We start from the raw sequence: 16614 nt of genomic DNA, 5'->3' as shown, positions 1-16614 counted from the left end.
AGCACAGATTTAACTTTCTGCAGGCTGCAAGTGTTTCCAGCTAAGTCTCCATCCAGCGTCACCTCACTGGAAGAACCTCTCTCACCATTGACAGATTGCTTCTGTCAACTCTACTTGACCTGCTATCTGTTCCATCAGCATGGGTGCCGTTTATACTGTTTCACCTTGGTCCTCAGAATCTAACCATGATGAGCCCCAACACCAGCAGCACCAGGCACACAAGCAGCACCAACAACAACGCCACCATCAACCTTCTCCGCAACCACCTGATGCTGCACAGGGCAGAGGACACCAGCACCTGAGCATATTGCTGCCTGGGAGGCCAGGGATGGCCTCATCATGTCCAGATTTACTTAACTTTATGCTGTACACCCATATGGCTGCCACATGCAGCACCAGGTTGGCACCACCCCACAGCAACATCATAAAGGATCCCTACAATAACCAAGTCATTCCTTTCACACTGACCACCATTGCTGGAGGTTCCATTATGTCTCCCCAGTCACTGCAACTCACTAAGCCACTTCCAAAGGTGCACACAAATGTGTCCAAGCCAGGAAAGTGGTGAAAATAAAGATTTTAATGGTTGACAATCCATTAACGGAAACTTGCCATTAACATTGACTAAAACACCCAAGTGGCTACCCTTGTGAATCTACTTGTGTGTCATCTTTCTGTTCCACGTGCTTCTATGAGATACTACCCCTGTGGCTTCAGCAGAAGTAGAGGAAGCCTGCTCACTTCTCTGCTGCGGCTGCTTCGACACAGTTGGCGGATGTCCTCTGGGTTTTGGAGCCTGTGATGGCCCTGCCAAAGTCTGTCCCTCCTGCAACTGTGCAGGGGCAGACTCGACCATCGCGATCCAAGGAGCCATCTGGGGCTCTGAGTGAGGGGGTGGCAACAGGGGAGAAGTGTGAGCGCTTTGAGAGGAGCCCACACTACCCTCTCCCCTCTCACCGTCATCCCTCTCATAGGCCACCACATTTCCCTGCTAGCAAGGAGCTGGAGAGCACCTTGCTGCACATCAGTGGGGCCATGAGGACCCATGTCTACACTGACATCCCTTCTAGACAGGAGGTCTATGAGCCTCTGCCATCTATGCTCCATAGATAGCCATCTATTCTCCATAGAGACCATGTGCTCATGTGAGTAGCGCATTAGCTGCTCCATGCAGGTGGCTATCCTATCCGTGGAAGAGCCTACAATCACCATCGTCTGCGACATGGTGGTGCTCATGTTGGAGATAGACTCCTTCATTCTCTGAACATTTGCAGACATCGCACTCGCAAAGCCTGTCAGAGCCTTCTGCACTTCTTCCTGCACCTCCAGGATCGCCCTCTTTCTGGATGGCCCCCGAGGCTCAGCGTCTGCATGCAGCTAAGCAGAGCTGGGAGCGTCCTGCGCCCTCCGGCGAGAAGTCTCCACTGCTGTCCCTGTCTCCACCATCTGCTCTTGCTCGCTTGTGATGGACCCAGTGACAACACTATATCTCGCGTCTCTGCGCTGGTGCTGGGTGCGCGCATGTCTGGTGAAGCTGCGCCCTCAGAGGCTGGAAGCTCCTCTGAGGAGTTGGCTTCCTCTTCCTCCTGGACAGTGGGGGGGGGGGGGGGAGGAGGGGCTCTTGTTGGACCTTGGACCTGTGGGGGAGTAAAGAGATGAGTTAGCTATGCCATATGAAGAATGGGTGCACATACCATTATGCACATGATGACCATTCAGTACCTGATGACATCAGTCCCCATATGAGTGACTAATGTATGCCATGTAGCTGTATGATATGTAATTCTGTCACCAGGTTGCTGAGATGTCCCCCTCTCTCCGTCTCCCACCTCCAGCTGCTTGGCCACTCCCAAGACTTCCAACGCAGCCTCTGCTGTTGTGAGGGTCGCAAATATGGAGGCCCACCCCCAGTTCTTTCCCTCTCCCTCTTATTGTGTGCTCTCTTCTCCTGCAAGGAGGGAAAGAAGAGAAGGTTGAGTGAGGGTGATGCAATGAGTGTAAGGAATGGATAGATTACATCTTTAGAGGGAGACTATGATGGATTAGGGTGGCAATGCCAAGTGACCTCCTTGTGTGTTGTTAGTTGATATGATTGCATTAGGATGAGGGTGAGTGTGAGGGGTGGCTAGTAAGATGGAGATGTGATAATGTAGATAGAGAGGAATGGGTGGACTTACAAGGTATGTTGGTGTGAGTAAGGATGGGCAGGAGAAGGATTGGGAAGGCAGAGTGATGGGGATATGAGAGGCACAGCAGGATGAAGTTGAGTGGGCTTTGTACTCACCTTTCCAGATCTAATGAGATCATTGAACCATTTGCGGCACTGCACCCAGGTCCTCCTCACAACATCCCTGCTGTTGACTTCCTCTGCAATTTGGAGCCAGGCTCTTTTTGTCTCCTGGCGAGGTCTCTTCCACCCATTGGATATGGAGGGAGTCATCGGAGAACCTGGGTACAGCCCACTGTCTCTGTGCAGCCATCTCTCCAACTGTTTGGAGCAATGAAAACCTCCAGTGTGCTGCTTGCACACTCCTAGATGAACCTTCAAATGCAATGTGGCCATGGCTCCTTTAAATATACCAGCAGAAAGCGTGTCATGGATGATGTCATCAGACCTGCACCATTTAATTGGGCTGGATAACGCACAGGGTGGGCTTAATAGGCCCCATTATCGCAAAGTCATTTTCTGCAGTGGGATAGAAGCAGCAACGGGGTCGTGACCCGCCACACTGACCGCCCGCACCCGCCCAGACAGAAAATTCCAGCCTAAGGCCTAGAAATTCAGTGGGCTGCGCCACCCGTTAGCGCCTTAAGAGGGCACTAAGTGGGTCAGAAGCCACTGGCCACGCCTCCCGCTAAATTCAGCGGGACGCTAATGGTGGTGCTAGCTGTTCGCGCTGCGCCGCTACCGATGACGTCATCGGTGTGCGCAGTGCCCCGCTGACGTCCCGGCCGCGATATTAGGAAGCGCTCCCTGATTTAACGCCGGACGCTATGTGTGACCGGTTCAGGGGGGCCTTCCTGCGGCGGTAGAGGCGCAAATTAAAGGAGAGGTGTGGGGCGGCCATTTTTGTTGCTGGCCGCCTGCCAGCACACCTCCGCTCTGCCGTCCCCGGCCTCCTGATCTCCCCCCACCCCCCCACCCCCGCGGAGTGCCGGCTGCATTCCAAGAGCCCGGCACTTCTCCTCGGTGCCGGGCACTTTTGCCGGCACTCGCGGTCCTCGGGGGCACAGCTGGGCCCCAGATCGCGCAGAACAAGGCCCCTCCCCTTTAAGTAGGGGAATAAGGCCTGCAGTACCGCAGCGCGACGTGCCGCAGCGTGTGGCACTGCGGCACGTTGTGCTATGATATTCAGTTGCAGCGCCCCAAGAGGGATGCGGGGCGCCTCTAGTAGCACCGCGCTTCCCTCTGGGGCGCTCCAACTGAATTTCCGGCGGGCGGCCGCGAATGCTGCCGGGGCGCTACTTTTAGCGCCCTGGCGAGGCTGGCGCCCCAAACGGGGTTATAGTGAATTTCTAGGCCTAAATGTCTAAATGGGGTAGAGGATCAGAAAAATCTGCGAGGGCAGATACACAAATCACTAAAAGTAGTAACACAGGTTAATAATGCCATAAAAAAGCAAACCAAGCACTGGGGTTCATTTCTAGCAGGATAGAAATGAAAAGCAGAGAAGTAATGTTAAACTTATATAGAACCTTGGTGAGACCACATTTAGAGTACTGTGCATAATTCTGGTCTCCATCTTACAAAAAGGATATAGAGGCACTGCAGAAGGTGCAAAAAAGATTTAATAGAACGATACCAGAATGGAGAGGTTATTCCTATCAGGAATGATTGAACAGGCTGGGGCTTTTTTCTCTAGAAAAGTGAAGACTGAGGGGTGACCTGATAGACATCTTTAAGATTATGAAAGGGTTTGCTAGGGTAGCTGTAGAGAAGATGGCCTCGATTTTCCTGGAGCCATCAGGCGGGGTTTCAGGTGTGTGGGGGGGGGGGGGGGAAATCGCAAAGATAGGGGGTCGCAACCCCACCCCCGCCTGATTCCCCGCCCCGTCCGACTTTCGCCCCGGCGTTTCAATGCGACCCGAATCAGTCCCGCCCGCAGCAGGCGGGACTGGTCTTTAGACACCCTAATCACCAATAATTGGCATCTATAATGCCATTTTAAGGGGCCCTTGCTATTTTCAGCCTTTTCCCACGCTAAACACGCCTGGTGGGAACCCCGCTGATGAAACCTGGTGTGAACAATATCGTCTCGCTTACTTTCAGCTGCAGGTCAATCAGGAAAGAAGAAATTTAATCAGACAACATTTGTAGGTTGCAAGGCCTTGTTGTTTCAGGCTTGGGGCAACTTGTTCAAGGCTTAGGCACAGCTGTGGAAGGTTGGAGCCTCACACACTTCTCCAGTGTGAGCTCCTGTGAAGCACCGCTTGGCACCCTCACTCAGCGCTTCCTCAATGGAGGCATCTACCAGAAGTATGGGAGGCCTTTTTTCCCTTCCCTTCATGCCATTAGAGGATCTCCAGCAGGAGAGGCATCAGCAGCAGAACCAGGAGCAGCAGCAGGAGCGCCAGGCTGCTGCTCACTCACCTGAAGCTGCACAGGCCAGAAGGGGCCAGCGCTTGGATGTGGCTTGAGGGCACCTTGCTGCGCATCAGGGGGCCATGGGAACCCGTATCTGCACTGGCAGTCCTACTCAGAAGGACTTTCATGAAGGTCTGGTTTCTCTGTTCAATAGATGCCCATCGCTCCTCAAGAGATGTCATTCTATAATGAACACTCACCATGTTTTCCATACCCTGGCGACTTATCTCCTCCATGGAGGGTGCCAACCTTTGCATGGTGATGCGTTCATGCGCCAATGACTACGCAAAGGCTCAGCTCATCTTCGCTATGGACTCCTCCATTTGCTCCACACTCGCAGCGACCCTGCCAGAGACTCCTGCACCTGTGCATGGAGATCCATCACCTCTTCTCTTGCGGATGGACCCAGAGGCAGAGGGTCGACATGCAGCTGAGCTGAGCTGGCAGAGTCCTGCGCCCTCCGACGAGGACTCTCCACTGCTGTCCCTGTCTCCACAATCTGCTGATGCTCACTTGTGAGCTGTGAAACATCAGGTGACAACACTATGTCCCGAAGGTCCCTCCGAGGTGTGAGTGCCTGCGCTGGTGCTGGGTGCACTTACTTATGCTGACGCTGCGCCCTCAGAGGTTGGAGCTTCCTCTGAGGAGTCTGGCTGCACAGCTTCTTCCTCCTCCACAGTGGGGACGGGGGCTCTGGATGGTACTGTGGGGGAGTAAAGGAAGGAGCTGGAGATGTAATGCCAAGGTTCTTCTGGTGACTCCCAGCGAGTTGACATCTGCTGACACCTGCATCCATGCAGACTTGGTCTCAGTGGGAGGCCTCTTCCTCCCTGACCTAGGGAAGAGGACCTCCCCATCCAATAATGCCTGCAGTGAAGCCTCGTCGAATTTGGAGGCAGCTCGGGGTCTGGCACTGGCCACAGCTGCTGCAGGCTCCTCTGCCATCCTGTATGGTTCGTTTGGAAGCCTTCAGAGGATGCAGTGCTTGCTGTGGACCTTGAAAGCACCACGAATGATGACAACATACTGTGGGGCTTTCTGACTGGAAATAGTCAATTAGCAAGGGTTCCCACACGCTGGAAATGAATTGGCCAATTGAGAGAAAATTGCATCGATATGGCAGACCCATTTAGATTCGTGTCGGAACCCGACAATTCCCCGCACCTGCGGGAAAATCGGCCCCGATGTTTCCATTTGCGGCAGAGACCAGAACTAGGGGCCATAAATAGTCATTAATAAATCCAATAGGGAATTTGGCAAAGACTCCTTTATCCAGTGAGTGGTTAGAATGTGGAACTCGTTACCAAAAGAAGTAGTTGAGGCGACTAGCATGGATGCATTTAAGGGGAAGCTAGATAAACACATGAGGGAGAAAGGAATAGAAGGATATGCTGATGAGGTTAGATGAAGAATGGGTGAAAGCTGGCTCATGTGGAGAATAAACACCAGCATGAACCTGTTGGGCCAAATGGCCTGTTTCTGAGCTGCATATATTATGTAATAGATACAGCACCTCAAGATTTTTTTCCTTACTTTTAATGCATAGCAGCACATCATTCCTTGAACGGAGAGCTTGGACCAGTAATTTTCTCCCAGATCTCAGGGAATTCCTTTCTGTACTCATCTCCTAGGGGTTCATGTGAGTGGCTTAGGTTGACTACTTTTGATTTTCTCTTCATCCCTTGTATTCACTTTTCTTCCAGCACCTGCTCTCCCGTGGAACTTGCCACGTGAGAGTGGTGGGTTCTAGCCCATGTCCTAAAGCTCCAGTATGTTGCATTGATATATATCAATATATGTTGCTGTTGACTTATTTCAATTGAATAATTATTTGGTTTAAGCTTTAAAAAAACTAAATCAGCAGCTTAATTATAAAACATGTAAAATCACTTGGCCTGAAATTCCAATGTTTTGGTAAAGCGTAAACTCAACAGATCTAATTGGCAGGTGGGGGGTTGGAATTTTGTACTTGGAGCAAATACGGCAGTTTTACACCACTTTAACTTCCACCCTAAATTCAGCTAGAAGTGAGAGAGGATGTATGTTTTTGTCTGTAAGGTACAACCACGCAAGCGAGGGTTTTAGACCAGTGTCACATCATTTGGGAGAAATTGAGCTGCATCAGGCCCGCTTATCGAGCATGAAATGAGCATTAGAGGGGTGAATTTCTGGCGATATTCAAGTGTCCGGGGCGCTCACCTAAAACAGGCATTAAGTCTGTTGAATATGCTAATCATGGGCCTAATACCTGTTTTAGGACCCCACTACCAAATTCAGCTTAAAAGTTACGGAGAATGTGCCACCACTGCTCTGCTCTGCTTTTCTGGGTCTACAGCGGCCTAACCATTGCTTTTTAAAGGGACTGCTGAAGGCTGCCGAGAAAAGGTAAATAAGATTTTTTTTACTTCCATTAATATGGAGTCAGGAGGAGCACTCCTGCTCCTTCTGGTTCCACAACAGTACTGCGGGCCACTGCCAGCCCGTGCTCGCCCTGTCCCATTTGCCTCCCCCCAGAGGACTTAATTGCAGGCCGGCGCAGCGTCTGAGCCAACCAATTTTTCAAAGGCCCTGACCAGCGAGCTGCATCGGAACGCTCGACTGGTGTCCACAGCTCGCCGATTTTCTCTAGATGAGGCGAATGGCCCAATTTTTGGCGCACCTCAGGCTGATGATTTCACGCTGGTTTCCAATGCTAGACCAATTTCTTTCCCCATAAGTCCTAAATTCTATATTTATGCCCTAGGATCTACTGATCTAACTTACATCACTTTAAAGAGGGATAGCCCTAAATGCCCTCTGAGTCTCCACCTCCTTCTCCTATAAGACCCTCCTTAAAAGTGACCTAATTGGCCAAGCTTTTGGCCTCCCCTCCTAATATCTCCTCTTTGACTCAACATTCATTTTTTTCGATTACACCTCTGTGATGAACTTTGGAATGTGTTTCTGTATTAAAGGTGCTGTATAAATACATGGGGAGAAAAATTCGATGGCGTCCGCTTTGGGGCGCTAACTTCGCCCGGGCACCACTTTTAGCGCCCTTGCACCGTAAATTCAACTACTGGAAACGCTCCCCCTCCTCCCTGGGGCACTACCATTGAATATCGTGACACTACGTGCAGCAGTGCAACACGCATCGGCACGTAGTGCTGCGGTATTGCAGGCCTTCCTCCCCTGATTACAGGGAAGGGGCCTAGCACAGCGCGCACCGGGGCACTGCTGAACCACCGGGGAGCAGAGTGCCGGGAAAACAGCCGAAGAGTGCCGGGCTGACCGATTGCGGCCGGCACGCCGCATAAAAAAGCGGAAGGGGGCAGGTGCTGGCAGGTGGCCCAAAAAATGGCCGCCCGGCACCTACCCTTTAATTTGCGCCGCCGTGGCCGCAAAAATACCACCCTGTCACAGTAGGTCAGGGGATGTGATCGAAGTTTGCGTGTGGGGTGCTGTGCACGGCAATGACCTCATCACCGGAGGCGCAGCATCATCAGGGCGCTACCGGCTACTGCCGCCGCTAACCTCCCACTGAATTTCGTGGGAGGCGTTAGTGGCGCTGTACCCAGGCGCTAGGGGGTTTGCACCCCATTACCGCCCCCTGGGGGTGCTAACTGGAGGCACAAAGCAACCTAATGTTTCCCCCATGTAATTGTTGTAGTACTATTGGTAGCAGTAGTAACTTAGAACAGTAGCTGAGGAAGGCTGACGCTAGGATCTTAAAGGTGAATTGTTGTGTTTCATTAAGCTGTTATACAGAAGCTCATACTTGTACTTTTTTTTCTGCCAAAATTGTTTGTTTTGCTGTTTATTTTGGAAGCTGCTAGCTTAATTTGGAAGTTCCCTTGAGACTGGGGTAGCATGGAGAATTCATTATTTTTATCATTACGTGAAGTTAGTTTTACCAATTGAACTAAGGGAATCTGATCATAATACTTACACTGTATGTTCACCTTACTGTGAAATAAAGCAGCGTACTGATTCAAATCCAGCCTCGCCTCATCAGTGGAGATATTGAAGAAATACATGTGCGAAAGTCACAGACATCCAGATCACAAGGGGATATGACTGTTACATCCCTGGGTCCTGCTATCATACAGGTCAATATAGGGCAGTGTGAGTCCCATAAAAGTAAGATGTTCAAACTGCATACGAGAGCAAATGCTGCCACTCAATCTAAAAGTATCTACACAGACTTGAATTTATAACAAACATCCATGAGATGAAGGACCATGTTATTCATTTTTGTGGTATTGGAGAAAGGGAGAATGTTGACTTGCTCAAGATATTCAACAATAGAATGCATTACAGCAAAGAACGTTGGTATCTCTACTAAACGAGCACACGCCAGCCAGAATCACCTGACAGAGATTAAGAGCAGGATCGCTAGCCAGTTCTTCTCCTCTCTAGTTTGAGACATTGCGGTCAATTGCAGCTCTATTCCTGCTCCGCTGCATGAGATCAGTAAACTCAGCACAAACCGTAGATGCAACCAGGTCCTCCTTGGTCTGCATGTCTTAGTTTGTTTGCCTACAAAAAAAAAACTGACTACTTTTCAAAAGATTTATATAATAGCTATAAAGCTCTTTGGGATGTCATGAGGCTCCATATAAAGGCAAGTTCTTTCTTTTCTTTCCTTCTGTATGGCTCAGCACAACACCATATGATGTACTTGCCAATTGAGCCATGGGTCGGAGTCAATGCCAATTGAGGCAGACAACACTTTTACACAGGGATAGATAACTTTAAGCAGCTGGAACCTCCTTTTAAAAAACAGTGAATTCCATCATATAAGGAAACTGTCTGGGGTCTGAGCTTAAAGGCACGAGAGACTTGGATTAACAGCAGTAGAGATACAGTCAGTAACATATGGTGCTGGCTTGGAATCATTATTGAGCCCAACAGCATGAATATATAGCTGAGATAAGATCGCTGTTGAAACAGCTTCCACATGACCCCTTTAAGTTACTTTGTCTGCTTCCATTTGGATGACTAGAATTTTAATGGAGCTACTGTGTGCACAGTTACTTTATGATGGCACACTTACTTGACCACAATAGATATGAAGATATTCTATTTCAGACTTATGTAATTATTTAGACATCTTGGTGTCTGAAATATTTATAAATGTGAGATGGGCATAAACTGTGTTTCACTAAAGCTTTTGTAAAGTCCACAAATAAAATCAACAGTGGCTATCTCACTGTAGATCCAGTAAACAAAAGGCCACAGCACAAAACATCTTCCAATTGTATTGTGAACTCTGGTGCTGAAAATATATGTAATGGAAAATATCACCTGAGGCAACAGATTACAGTCTTCTGAGGTGGCAATCAGCATAGTATGTGCAGTAACTGTTTGCTTAGTGCACTGTACAATGTGCAGTAAGGTTGCTTATACTGTACTATGACTGAAAATGGCCCATTAGCATTTAGCATTTTTATCTCTTTCCATTTAGAATTAAAATGCACTTACACATAAATTAATCACTCAGACTTGTCCTTGGTTAGGAGACAGTCTCAGCAGTGGTTTCTTTTCAATGTATAATTTTATATTAATTTTCAATAAAATGCATTTTCATAATTTATGTAGGATAAATGCCAATAAAACATGTGAGATCAATCTGATCATAGAATAATCAAAGCCATCCATCTCAGTGTACAAATGTGTGTTTTTCTTCAGTACATTTTATTTATGATTTCCCCACCACCATCATTTTCTTTTCCAGATGCATGATCTGGGAAACACAGAAACTACTCATTACAGTGCTCACCCACAGATGTCAATTATGAGATCTGCTATCCGATCTGCAGACATCAGACACCCGGGAGTAATGCAACGTGGTCAGCTGACCACTATAAACCAGTCACAACTCAGTGCACAACTTGGTCTTAATATGGGAGGAAATGCTATCCAACACAGCTCACCATCCCCACCAGGAAGCAAGTCCGCTACTCCATCACCATCCAGCTCAGTCCATGAAGATGAAACCGATGAGACATCCAAGGTGTGTAAAGCTCTGTTATGTAAAGCTTCCAATACAATGACTTGGAGGAGTTACTGAGTCAGACAGTATGAGGAAACTGAACTAACATCAGTAGAGAACTGCCATTAATGCAAGGTCCATCAGCAATTTGTTAATTCAACTATGTATGTTAATCTAGCTCCCTCGAGTTTTGTCACTGCTCCAAGCCAATTCCAATTATGTCATTGATGCTCACTGTTTAAACAAAACTATCTAAAATCAGAGAAAGCGAGCAAACTCCCTCCCCACAGAATAATATAAAATAAATTATAAATGTCCAAACTATGTAATTTTAAATAAATGCTGACAGTGAAATACCTTTAAGAAAATATATGACTACAGTATAAAAAATACTTACTGCTTGGGTTTTGCCTACCTATGTATGATGCCAATAAAAACATAAAAAATGACGATTTATTACACACTTTGTAATTCCATGCTTGTGGTATGAACACACATATTGAGATATTTTTAATATAAATTTAAAAAAAATAGATTTTTAAAATATAAGTTTGCAGTTATATTACTTAAATTTTAAAAAGGGAATCATCATTTTATAAATACCTATAATACATTTAATTTCTAGCATATTTCTTAAAGTCCTATGAGGAATTGAAAAGCACAGTCACAGTGTGTGAAGTGGAAAAAATATTAATTTCTGAACATGGGCAATCTTACAAAGAAATAATTACCGAAAGTATTTCCTGAAAGCTATTTGAATGTTAATACCCTGATGACATTAAGTTTATATTTAATCTACTAAACCAGTCTTGGGAATCCTGGGGTTGATCTCAGTATTTATGGTCAACCCTAGCAATGTCATACAATTAACACTGGAGAGAGCAAATAGGCCATCTCCACTACCGATGGAGAAAACTCATGTAATTATGCTAAGCAATGACCACAATCAAACCAAACTGCTCAAGCTTAAGGAAATTCTGTCCACATGTGAAAAGACAGGGGCGCACATACATAGCAATCAGAAAGGAACAACACTGTAAAAGCCTAGTAATTCTGAATTTATGGAAAGAATAACTTTGTCCGTTCACTCCTTATGACAGGTACTTATTTTTGACTACTGTTTGGATGACTTGATGATTTATTCCAATAATAATGGAAAGAGAATGGCCCTGAAATTAGGTGCGGGTTCTTCCAGTCTCCCATTGTAGCTCCGGTGGGAGACCAAAGGAAACCCCCAGGAAAATGGTGTAAACTGCTGAAAATGGCCATTTGTGCCATTTCTCTGGAACTTGTGCTGGTCCCCTGCCTAAATTATAGCAGAGGATTGGTAGAACCCCATCAGAATTTCAGAGCCAATAACTTTTTTAAAAAGTTGTGTTCATCAAGGTGCTAGGAAATGGAATTCAGCTGGGGCGTAAAATGGACAATATCAGATCAACCGTCATTGCAAAGAAAATCGGGTGTATAATGGGCAGCCTAAAAAAATTGAAGTTGAAGGTTTCACACATTGGGCTGAATTTTGCCAGCGCTTAGAGGCGGGTTCAGAGACGATTCCGCTGTCAAAATCCAAAAGATTGACAGTGGGGTGGTATTCCGCTCTAAACCCGCCTCCTTGTGAGTTTCCCTAGTGCCGGTTCTGCCTGTGCTTTGCAGACACGGCACTAAGCGTTGAGTTATGCAATTGTGCTAATTAAGAGGGTGTTTAAAGCAATTTAATCACCATTTTACCAGATACAAAGCATTTTACCAAGTTTTCCACGAGGTTCCCGTTGCTCGGGTTCTGAACAACTCTCCATTTCTTTCATTAGGTGACAGCTGCAAAAGTGGTATAAAAGCTACCATTTTACAGGGGGTCACTTTCCAATCTCAGAAGCTTCAGCCTTCAGTATTTGAAACCCACCTTTGAGTTTTATGCACTTTTGAAGTGTTTGGAGTAATCTCTCTATCCACTGGCACATCATTGGAACAACCTATCTCAACATTGACAGATTACTTCTGTCATCTTAAGTTCACCTACCATCTATTCCATCAGTATCGGTGCCCTTGAAAAAATCTCACCTTGGACCTCAGAATCCCAACACGATCAGCCCCAACACCAGCATCACCGGGCACACCAGCAACACGAACATCCACACCAACCTTCTCCGCAATCAACTGATGCTGCACAGGACACAGGGCATCATCACCCATGCACGTTGCTGCCCAGGACGCCACCGATGGCCTCACCATGTCCAGATTTGCTTCACTTAATATTGTACACCCTGGCTGCCACATGATGCACCAGGTTGGCAACACCCCACACCAGCACCGTAAAGCATTCCTACAATGTCCAAGCCATTCCTTTCACACCCATCACCATTGAGGGTGGGGGTGGAACGTTATGTCTCACCATTCACTGGAACTCACTAAGACACTTTCAAAGCTGCACACAAATTTGTCCAAGAAGGCAAAGTGGTGAAAATAAAGATTTCAATGCTTGACAACACATTAACAGAAAGTTTACATGCACTTGGCTAAAATACCCAAGTCCCTACCTTTGTGTGTTGTTAGTTGGTATGATTGGACTAGGATGAGGGCAAGTGTGAGGGGTGGCTAGGGAGATGGAGAAGTGATGATATAGATAGAGAGGGATGGGTGGAGGTGCAAGGTAAGTTGGTGTAAGGATGTGCAGGAGTAGGGTGGGGATGTGATGAGTGACACAGGAGGATGAGGTTGAGTGTGGCTTTGCAGTAACGTTTCGTGATCTACTGAGATCATTGAAAGGTTTGCGCCACTGCAGCCTGGTCCTCCTGACGATATCCCTGCTTGTGTCCTCCTGTGCAATGTGCAACCAGGCTGCATTGGTGTCCTGGGGAGGTCTCTTCCACCCATTGGAAGGGAAGAGAACCTCCCTGCATGATGTGACTCCCTTCATAAGCATATGGAGCGAGTCATGGGAGAGCCTGGGTGCAGCCGTGCACCTTTGTGCAGTGTTTGCAGCACCTCAGTGCTGCCCAGAACACTGATAGCAGAACTGTCAAAATCAATTTGGACATGACCTCTTTAAGGAAACTGGCTGATGACGCATCATCAAATGATGTCATCAGTCCTGCTTCCTATTAATTGGCCGGGAACCTCGCAGGGTGGGCTTAACAAGCCCCATCATCATAAAATCTTGTCGGAGGCCAGGATCCAGACAGATGCCAGGTCCCCACATGCCACAGACATCGCCCGCCCCAGACCCACCGAGGTTGGAAAAATCCAGCCCATTGTTTTGGTTTCACACATCAGTCTGGGCTGTATTTGAACCCAGGTCCCCAGAAGTGCAAAGCCCCAGAAGTGTCGAACACACCATTCCACTCAACTCCCCAATAACAACTTGCTTACCATGTGTGTAGCTGCTTGAACTGCGAAAGCTAACCAGGTATTAAGTAGGAAAAGACAATCTTTTTTGGAGGCAGTGCACTGAGAGAAATTAACAACCCTATGAAGTGGAACTGAAATATTTTCTGTGGGACGATGCATATCATCAAAAGATGCAGATCCCAAATGGTATAATTCCTTCTCCCTGGGCAAGAGGAGAATTAATTAGCACACAGGAAGGGAGAGTGCCATGTGAAGTTAAACAAAGGAAAAGGAGTTCAGATGAAGACAAAATGGATAGAGATGAGGACTAGTTATAGCTAACTAAATCTCAATATATAAATTGTAGAATTCTTTACAATTAAATAATTATTTTGGTTGTGCTTTCCTTTCATATTTTTCATTTGAGGTAAAATGCAGTGCTCCAACCAATGTTAACTTTTGTGAATTATGTAATATCTTAAGTGATAAGATATTACAGTATTCCAATTACACCAAATGAAAAGATCAATTTACTGCAGTTTAATAGACATTTTAAGCTGTATCTTGGTTTGAAAGGGAGAAAATGTTTGTTTTTCTAACAAAGGACAAATTATATTGTAAGCACGAAACCTAAATGATAACACCTTTATTCTCACATTTATTTATTTTTCCATTTATTTTAACCCTCCATTTATATTCTTTCCATTTATTACCACCAACATAAGATGATTTAAACTGCCCAAAGAAGAAAACAAATTACAATAAAAACTAAACATTAAAACAAATGCATGTCAAATTAAGTTCATTTGATATTTATTTCACTTATAAATATTTCTTGATATTTCTTTCTCTGCAGGAATTTGGCTGCTGTATGTCTTGCTTTAGAGTGAATACTCATGGAATTAAAATGGCATTTAAATGCATTAATAGGCAGTGACTTTTTTTTAAAGCTCAAGTAGCTTCCCTGAAGGCTTAGCATGTTCATACATTGAATAGGTGAGCTACAAACCAGGAAGACCACAGTTTAGTTCAATTAGCTAATCTCTGCCAGGGCAGCAGTAGGCCCCTGTAATTGGCATTGACATTCCTAGGTTAGGGAGCGATAAAAAAAACAATTAGCCAAGGTTCCTGCTTCCAACCAATATCCAACAACTCCTACTGGAAGTGCATGTGTGTTGACAACTGGTAAAGACTGCACCAGCTCAGCTGTGATGTCCCCTATGGTTAAATAGCCTTCCGGCACTCACTCTGAAGATTCACATGTGAATCATGGCCATCTCTGTGAGGTACCAGAGGATGAATGTTGCCTGTGGTACCATATCCAGCTAGGAGTCAATGGGGTGAATTTCCTTGGGGTTTATCCTGTTCTGCCACTGTAACTTTGGTGAAAGTTCAGCAGAGACTCCATATACGTGCATAAACGGGTTTTCCGCTGAACTTCCATGAATATTTACAGCGGCGGAGCAGGAAAATTCCTGAGGACGTTCATCCCCAATGTCTTCAGAGGAAGAGAAGCAGGAGAAAATTGGCAAAAGAAGCAGTCCAATGACATTCTCGAATATCTTATATAGTTGCACAGACTGAAGATGGGTCTATTCCCAATGTCCTTTCAGTGAGGTGAATCTTAAAATGGATGGATTTTCAAATTAATATATTTTTTAATCAGATCCTGTGGGAATCATGTTGCTGCCCCTGAAAGCTGCAAGTAAATCCTTCTGTAGTTATTTCCTTAAAATATTCCACTATTCTGTTACGGGAATGAAATTTTGCACCCTTCTATTTTGCCAGTGTTGTTCCTCTTACTATCAAACATAGACTATATGAACGGCCCTGGTGTTTATTTGCTATACAGTAGTCTGAGTTTTGTAAAGTTACTCCTTTGTAATATTTGCATTGATTGCACTTCAGAATTGAAAAGTTGTGGGAGATATTGAATGAGTACAGCATGCTTTTTACACAGTGGAACATTTTAACAAAGTCGGGGCAAAAGTGGAAAAGTGAGTCTGTGGTTTTCTCTACCATCACTATTGGCAACATTGTGAAAGTATGGTCAGTGACCCACAGAGAATGAAATAGCACAGTAATATTGGAATATGATTGACGCAGTTAATTTGGAACATACATTTTTCCAGTGTGCTTTGTATTGTAAAGTTATAGCATTGTTGTGATAGTAAACACTACTGAAGTTTTGCCAGTATAAAATTGTTCCACATATTTCATTTGAATAATTAATTCAATTTCAATCTATTGTTTACATCATATAAATGTAGATGTTGTTAAACAATTGATGTCATAATTCAGCTGTTTTGCTGAGAAGAGGGAGATTGAAACACTTAAATATACATATTTCAGGGGGACATTGACTCTATTGTAGGCTTCATCATTTTTACACCTTGCAATGAAATAAATTATAATCTAATATATATATTGTAGTATAATTGGCCGATGTGATAACTTATTTAACTGAAAACTTTTAGGTGGGTCACATTAAGTTCATTGTAGCTATTCTGCTTGTTTAGTCAAAGTTTGCAAAACATTACTGCAAATCAGACAAATAGCTAGAAATGACTGTTATCGATGTTATCATATGAATGCTTGGCATGCTTGCATCATATTTCTCTCTCCACTATTTTAACAGAGATGTTAATCCATTTAAAATGATTGGGTTGACACTTATTAAGTGTTTCCATAATAATGTCACCAATAGTAATTTCTAGATTCTTCTTTTACT

At 45.5% G+C, this 16614-nt stretch overlaps 1 protein-coding gene across 12 annotated transcripts in view; it reads left to right on the top strand.

Annotated features, from left to right (window-relative positions):
* Positions 1-16614, top strand: part of tox (thymocyte selection-associated high mobility group box) — a 368590-nt gene that overhangs the window by 310462 nt on the left and 41514 nt on the right. For all 12 annotated transcript variants that reach the window (XM_085993010.1, XM_085993007.1, XM_085993006.1 and 9 more), the window contains one exon: positions 10302-10580. In XM_085993010.1, coding sequence (XP_085849136.1) covers positions 10302-10580 — 279 coding nt within the window. The remainder of the gene's footprint in view (positions 1-10301; positions 10581-16614) is intronic.

The sequence above is a fragment of the Somniosus microcephalus genome, chromosome 7 (genome assembly GCF_052327205.1).
Source record: "Somniosus microcephalus isolate GS21.2 chromosome 7, FLI_Smic_1.0, whole genome shotgun sequence".
Lineage (NCBI taxonomy): Eukaryota > Metazoa > Chordata > Chondrichthyes > Squaliformes > Somniosidae > Somniosus > Somniosus microcephalus.
Note: the sequence above shows the minus strand (reverse complement) of the source record. Positions and strands in the feature narration are given on the sequence as shown.